The 6,570-nt window shown below is 63.2% G+C and overlaps 1 protein-coding gene across 2 annotated transcripts; it reads left to right on the top strand.

The window, feature by feature from the left end:
• The first annotated feature begins 2,173 nt into the window (after positions 1 to 2,173).
• On the top strand, positions 2,174 to 6,361 carry CASTOR1 (cytosolic arginine sensor for mTORC1 subunit 1). Of its 2 annotated transcripts, none has more exons than XM_070399161.1 (9): positions 2,174 to 2,346; positions 2,957 to 3,027; positions 4,002 to 4,189; positions 4,275 to 4,407; positions 4,658 to 4,784; positions 5,207 to 5,320; positions 5,428 to 5,510; positions 5,598 to 5,692; positions 5,794 to 6,361. In XM_070399161.1, exons 1-9 carry the CDS (start codon positions 2,234 to 2,236, stop codon positions 5,860 to 5,862), a joined length of 993 nt encoding a protein of 330 aa, XP_070255262.1. In that variant the 5' UTR covers positions 2,174 to 2,233; the 3' UTR covers positions 5,863 to 6,361. The 2 variants fall into 2 exon arrangements, with proteins under 2 accessions (XP_070255262.1, XP_070255263.1); XM_070399162.1 differs by having other exon boundaries at positions 2,175 to 2,346; positions 4,661 to 4,784.
• The last annotated feature ends 209 nt before the right edge of the window (positions 6,362 to 6,570 follow it).

Here is a 6,570-nt window from a genome sequence, read left to right as displayed (position 1 = left end):
GCATACTCCCCAGGCCTTGATTCCTGCTCATCACTGATGGGGTGGAGTTCCTAAGATCCTTTTAGGGTGTTCTCCTTAAGGCCTGGCCTGGATTGCTACTTTTTGACCTGAATAAGGTTCTTCTTTTTTTTTTATTGATTTGGAAGAGAGAGAAGTATTTTGTTGTTCCACTTATTTATGCATTAATTGGTTGATTGTTGTATGTGCCCAACTGGGGATGGAAACCACAACCTTGGTGTATTGGCGACGCTCTAACCAACCGAGAAAGGTTGAGTGTTCATTCTGGGTTGGCTGCTGGCACCATAGGTGGGAGACCATGAATGCCCTTACATTACCACCCAGGTTTCCATTGATAGGAGGGGGGAAGGCTGGGTCTTTGATAACAGGCCACCTGTCGCTTACTGAGCACTTAGCATGGTCCACGCTGGGTTGGTTGCGTCACCAGCTGATCGTCGGGTAGCTCTATTATCTCCATTTGACAGATGAGGCAACAGAGCTGAGTGAGAGGTAAGCTGGTCCCAGTTTGCACCCAGAGCCCCTTAGCTACTTCTCCTGGCCAGGGTGCCAGAGGACCTGACTGCCACTGAGGGCCCAGGCAGGCTCTATGGTCACAACCTGATGACTGTTGAGGTTACGGACAGGGTGTCCCTGGGAGAGGCCCCCCTTCTGCTGAGGAAGCAGCTTTTCCAGTCAAACAATAGCGGTTGTTCTTGGCAGGCCACCAGGCGAGGCTGGGCTATGGAGGGAGGAGGCTCAAGAGGCAGGAGTAGAGCCTCCCTCAGAGCTTTCAGGCACCTCGGGGCTTTAGTCTGGAACATCTTGTTCTGGTACAGCTGGGTATACTGAGGCCTGGGGAGGTCAAGGGTCACATGAGCCTGTCGGGGCAGGCCATCACTTCCTGCTTCCCAACCCTCACACCTGTGGTTTTCCCACCGGCTCTGCACCATTGGTGAGAAGAGGGGTTCAGCCTTTGAGGACAGTCCCCTCCCCCTGACCCTCTAGGGGACAGGCCAGGATGTGGTGGCTGCACAGTGTTCCACAGGAACCCACTGAGCCAGAGAGTCCAGGGAGGGGAGGCACTGCGCCACTTCCATCCGCCTACAGTGGAGGCTCCCAAGCAGGCAGGAGGCCTGTGTAGGCCTGCTGGGTCCCAGTCAGGCCTGAGGCCTGCTTTAACCTGCTTGGTTCAAAGCCTCAGATCTGAGGCCTGAAGATGCTTGAGCCAGACAAGGGCCCCCCAGAGCATGCTTAGTCCTGCTGCTGGGCCAGCCTGGGTGGGCTGATGCCTGCTCAGCCTGGGGGTCTTCTTAGACCCGGGGAGGCCTAAGCAGAACCCAGTCCTAATGTCAAAATGAGCCCAAGTGGGTCCTAACAAGCCTCAGATCTGGGGCATCTGCCAGTGCTGGGGCCTCCTTGGGCACAAAGCAAGTTTAGATATGCTCAGGCTCGGGGGGGTTCGTCTAATGGCTGCTGGCTTAGGGAGGCTCAGCAAGGCTCAAGCCTCAGGTCTGAGAACACTACCCAGGGAGCCCCAGATGCCGGGGCCCATCCTTGGAAGTCTGAGCCTTGGGCATTACTGGCCTCGGTCTTGAGGGGCCTCCTTACCCCTGGCTGCCTTCAGCACCCTACCCAGCAGTAGGACAGAGGTGGGTGGGGCCCTTACTATCTCTGCGACCCTGGTGGGGAGACGGCTCCCACGACAGGAAGGAGGAAGAAAGGTGCCAGGATACTTTGTTGGGAGAGAATCGTAGGGTTCCTGGGGCTGCAGAGTGGACCCCTACCCCTCCACGCTTTAGGGTTCTGGAGGCAGCGCCTCAATGACCTCAATCATAAGACCCGCATGAGGGCCTGAAGGGCAGAAAGGACCCCACGTTTCCTGCAAGCTTCGCAACCAGGATCCACCCGCGTCTTGCAGAAAGGGTGGAGCTCCGAGAAGAGGCGCGGCCTGGGCGGGGTCTGAAGGACGACGGGGCGGGGTCAGATGGCGATCCCAAGCCAATGTTAACGGGGTGGAGGCGGGGCTCTGTTGGTAGAAGGGGGCGTGGCCTCCTCTGATAGGCAGCGCTCCTCGCAGGGCGTAGCCGGCGCGGCGCGGGGATGGGCGGGTCTAGGCCTGGTGGCCGGCGTGGACTGGCGTGAGCAGCGGCTCCTTTAAGCCCCCGGCCCCGCCCCCCGCCCCGTCCTCAGCGTGGCCCGGGTCTGGCCGCGGAGGGGTCGGGTCTGCGGGACCTCGATGGAGCTGCACATCCTAGAGCACCGCGTGCGGGTGCTGAGCCTCGCCCGCTCCGGCCTCTGGCTCTACACCCACCCGCTCATCAAGCTGCTCTTCCTGCCCCGCCGAAGCCGGTGCGCGCGCGAGTTCGGGGCCACAGATGAGGGTGGGCTCCACTAGCGCCCCGGGACGGGGTCGGGAGGGTAGGGACGCCGCGGGGCCTGCGGGGACGGGCGGGGAGGGCCCATCCCCCTCCCGCGCCCCCACCGTGGCCGCCATCCGGCCTGGCTTCACCCTCCCCGGGACCGCCGCCTATCCGGGCCAGTTTAGCGCAAACAGCCTCAGGTGGGCGATGCTTAACTCCGGGTGGAGTCACATGCGGGTGTCCCTTCCCGGGACTGCGGGGAAGGGATCCCTCCCAGGCGCCTCCCCTCGGGGAAGAGGGGCAAGTCTAGGCGATGCCAGGTCCCACGCCCCGGGGCTGTCGCCGCGCGCGGGCCAGCTCTCCTCCTCCGGGAATGGAGGGGTTGGGTGCCGGGGGGGTGGGGGTGGGGGTGGGGGAGCTCCTACAGAGGGGGAGGCGGGAAACAGCTCCCGGTTCCCGAGATGGGGCGCATTCCCCACTGGGAGGAAACTGAGGCTTGAAGGGGCAGGGAGCGCCCGGCCAAGGGGTCTCTACGGGCGGACGGAGCGGTCTGCACACTCCTCCTCCCAGCCCAGCCTGAAGATGTCTCCCCCATCCAGGTGCAAGTTCTTCAGCCTGACGGAGACTCCCGAGGATTACACGCTCATGGTGGACGAGGAGGGCTTCAAAGGTGGGGCGGGGCCGGGGAGGGAGGCCGTGCTTCCCTCTCCGCGGGTTCTCACTGATGCTGGGGTCCAGTGAGTGACTCAGGGCTGAGGCTTGGACTCCAGGGCGGGCGGGCGCATTGGCTGGGCGCCCTTGAGCAAGTCATTTCCCCTCTCCGAGCTGTTTGTTTCCTCTTATTTAAAAGGGGGTGTCGTGAATGGCTCTGATCTAATGGGGTCCCCCGAGGGTTTTATAAACAGGCTGCGTGTGACAGGCACTTGGCAGCGCCAGCCTGGCAGCAGGGCTTCGGTTATGCGGCTGTTCCATCCCCCTGGCCATTATTTTTCCCTGGACTTCTCTCCCTGGTGCTGGCCATCCCCTCCCTGACTCTCTGGGAACTCCAGGCGTCTGAGGGCTGGGGAGAGACTGGAGGCAGGGAGCAGGCAACCAGCCCAGGGCAGGGTCCTGGGGGCGGGTGGGGAGTGGGGGAAAGGGACAGCTTCGCTGTGCTTGGGCAATGAGCAGCCACCCTGGCCCCAGCCCCTAGTCTGGACTGGACGCCAGCCTGGGCCCTCCCTGGCTTCTGGAGCTGACGTCTGGCTCCTACTCCTGTCAGCCTGGCCTGTCCTCGCAGGCCTGGAGTCTCGGGCCAGCCAAATGGGGCTTGACCCGTCTCCCACTGCACTGCCTCAGGCCTTAGTTTCCCTGTTTGTTCTGCAACCAAGTTTGGGTCTGTTAAGAGGGAAGGGCATCCCTCGGCCAACCTGATCTACTGGCGCCCCCTCCTGGCACCACACGGTATAAGGCCCCCGTTAGCCCACAGAACACTGTCAGGAAGTCCATACGTCACCCCCTTTTACAGGCGAGGAAACTGAGACTCAGAGAAGGTAAACCACTTGCACCAGGTCAACAGCAAGTAAATGGCGGAGCCAAGGCACAGACGGGAAACGAGGGGTCGGCCCTGCAGGCCCTGACCGGTCACGCGCCCTCTGCCCGCAGAGCTGCCCCCCTCGGAGTTCCTGCAAGTGGCTGAGGCCACCTGGCTGGTGCTGAACGTGTCATCGCACAGCGGAGCCGCGGTGCAAGCTGCGGGGGTCACGAAGATTGCCCGCTCGGTCATCGCGCCGCTGGCCGAGCACCACGTGTCTGTGCTGATGCTGTCCACCTACCAGACGGACTTCATCCTGGTGAGCTTCCCGCGGGTGCTGTGTCGGGAAGGGTGGGTCTGGCTGCCGGGGGACCCGCGTGATCTGCCATCTTCCCGTGGCCCAGGTGCGGGAGCAGGACCTGTCCGTGGTGATCCACACACTGGCCCAGGAGTTCGACATTTACCGAGAGGTGGGCGGGGAGCCCGTGCCTGTTGCCAGGGACGATTCCAGCAATGGCTGTCCCCGTGCTCAGCATGGTGAGGGCACCCTCTGGCACCCAGACCTGGATGGGGGGGGGGGGGCACCTCTTCCCACTGAGGCCCATTGCTTGTGTGCGGAAAGACTCGCTGCCACTGATCGACCGCCTCGCAAGAGAGGGGCCCGGGGCTGGGGAAACCAAAGTAGAACAGGAGGCTACACTCAACCCAGGCCCCTCCCTGGCCAGCCACCAGGGGGCGCCCCAGCCCATGGGCCTTCTCTCACTCTCCACCTCCTGGTTCCCCCCAGCAGGGCCCAACCCCACGGTGCATCCTATCCAGAGTCCACAGAACCGCTTTTGTGTCCTCACGCTGGACCCTGAAACACTGCCCGCCATCGCCACCACCCTCATCGACGTCCTCTTCTACTCCCACAGGTGGGCCTCTCACATCTAGTCTCTCCTCCTCACAGCCTTGTTCTCTGTGCTCTGTCCCACCACCCTCCGCCCCTCCGTTGGTTCAGCACCTCGGTGCCCTTCACTGGTGTTTGGGGACGGCCCCAGTGCCGCAGTGGGAGCCCTCACCTGTGGTGTGGGCAGAGCCACCCTGGAGCCAGGCCCTGGTCAGGCCCTCAGGCCATGGGGTCCTTTGGAACAGACAGGGTTCATCGTCCTCCCCCAGCCCCTCCCCTACCTGGCACCATCAGAAGATCGGGGTCCTAGGACAGGGAAGGAAAGTAGCCCAGAGACGGGGGGCGGGGGCGGGGGGGGGGGCTGCTCAGGGGCCTCGGGGCCGACTGGAGGGAGATGGAGTGGGCCTGGGACCCAGCAGAGTACCTGAGCCTCCTGTCCATCACCAGTGCCCCCAAAGAGGCAGCCCCTGGCGAGCCGGGACCCAGCTCCATCACGTTCTTTGCCTTCTCCCTCATCGAGGGCTACATCTCCATCGTCATGGATGCGGAGACACAGAAAAAGTACGTGACCCCTGACCGAGGGTGGGCCGCCGCTGCTAAGCCAGGCCCAGGGAGGAAGGAGGCGGAGCGTCAGACTCTGAAGTCACCGGTCGCGCCTGCCTCCCCAGGTTCCCCAGTGACCTGCTGCTGACCAGCTCCTCGGGGGAGCTGTGGAGGATGGTGCGCATCGGAGGACAGCCCCTGGGCTTTGGTGAGGGCCGCCCCTGTGCGTGGGGGGCTGGGGAAGGGCCTGTGGAGCGGCCAGCATGATCCACATGGACCCCTCCTCCACCCGCAGATGAATGTGGGATCGTGGCCCAGATCGCGGGTCCCCTGGCCGCGGCCGACATCTCTGCCTACTACATCAGCACCTTCAACTTCGACCACGCCCTGGTGAGCACCCCGGGTGGGGGAAGGGGCTCCCGAGGGGATGCTGAGGCCCAGGAGGGTAGAGGGACCAGCGGTGACCCCTTCCTCCCCCGACCTGCCCACAGGTGCCCGAGGACGGCATCGACAGCGTCATCGAAGTCCTCCAGCGGCGGCAGGAGGGCCTGGGCTCCTGAGGCCACGGGGGAGCCGCAGCCTCTGCCCTCGCCCCTCACCCCCAGGCTTCCAGAGACTTCTCTAAGCTATTTCCCCAAGCTCTGGGGTGAGCCCACTTCCCTCTCCTCCCTCCCCCACTCATGCAGGGGGACCCCCTCCTCTCTGTATAAGCTGCGTGCAGGCACCGGCTCTCGAGTGGATGCGCGTGTCTGCCCACACAGGGAACACGGTGCTCTGGGCTTCCACCGGGAAGCCCTCAACCCATCACTCCCCACCCAGCCTCGGCGTTTGCACATTCCCTGCCTGAGGCTGAGCCACACCCCTCAGCACCCGGGCCGGCTGCTCCCTGGACAGGGCCCTGGTCTCCGTTCTGCGTCTGGTTGGGTTGCCTTCCCTGACCAGGTGGGTCCTGGCAGTCAGTGCCTTCCCCTCAGGGGGCCTTTGAGAAAAGTATTTTTACGTCTCTCTGCTCTTTTTTTTTTTTTTTTACCAACTTGTTAATAAAGGGCTTGTAGTGTCCAGGCTGGGCTGTGGTCTTTGGGGTTGTCTGACCCCACCTTGGGCCCCACTGCCTGCGGCGCTGGTTCCCCGTGTACCATCCCATTGTCGATGCGGAACCGGAGCTTCAGGAAGTGAAGTGACTTAGCCACGGTCACACGATTCCCACCCAGGGCCGCCTGGCCCCGAAGTCTGGGCTCTTTCTTCATTCCTTGCTGCTCCCAGAATAG

The sequence above is a fragment of the Myotis yumanensis genome, unplaced genomic scaffold (genome assembly GCF_028538775.1).
Source record: "Myotis yumanensis isolate MYYU_CA2020_CCGP unplaced genomic scaffold, mMyoYum1.0.hap1 SCAF_19, whole genome shotgun sequence".
Classification (NCBI taxonomy): Eukaryota; Metazoa; Chordata; class Mammalia; order Chiroptera; family Vespertilionidae; genus Myotis; species Myotis yumanensis.
This window is presented reverse-complemented; position numbering and strand designations above follow the sequence as displayed.

What these genes read in the sequence shown, in the direction of transcription:
- CASTOR1 (XM_070399161.1), top strand. Translation starts at nt 2,234, where the DNA reads ATGGAGCTGCACATCCTAGAGCACCGCGTGCGGGTGCTGAGCCTCGCC. An exon ending in TTCCTGCCCCGCCGAAGCCG is followed by an intron (nt 2,347 to 2,956) that starts GTGCGCGCGCGA and finishes TCCCCCATCCAG; the next exon opens with GTGCAAGTTCTTCAGCCTGA. An exon ending in GTCCTCTTCTACTCCCACAG is followed by an intron (nt 4,785 to 5,206) that starts GTGGGCCTCTCA and finishes GTCCATCACCAG; the next exon opens with TGCCCCCAAAGAGGCAGCCC.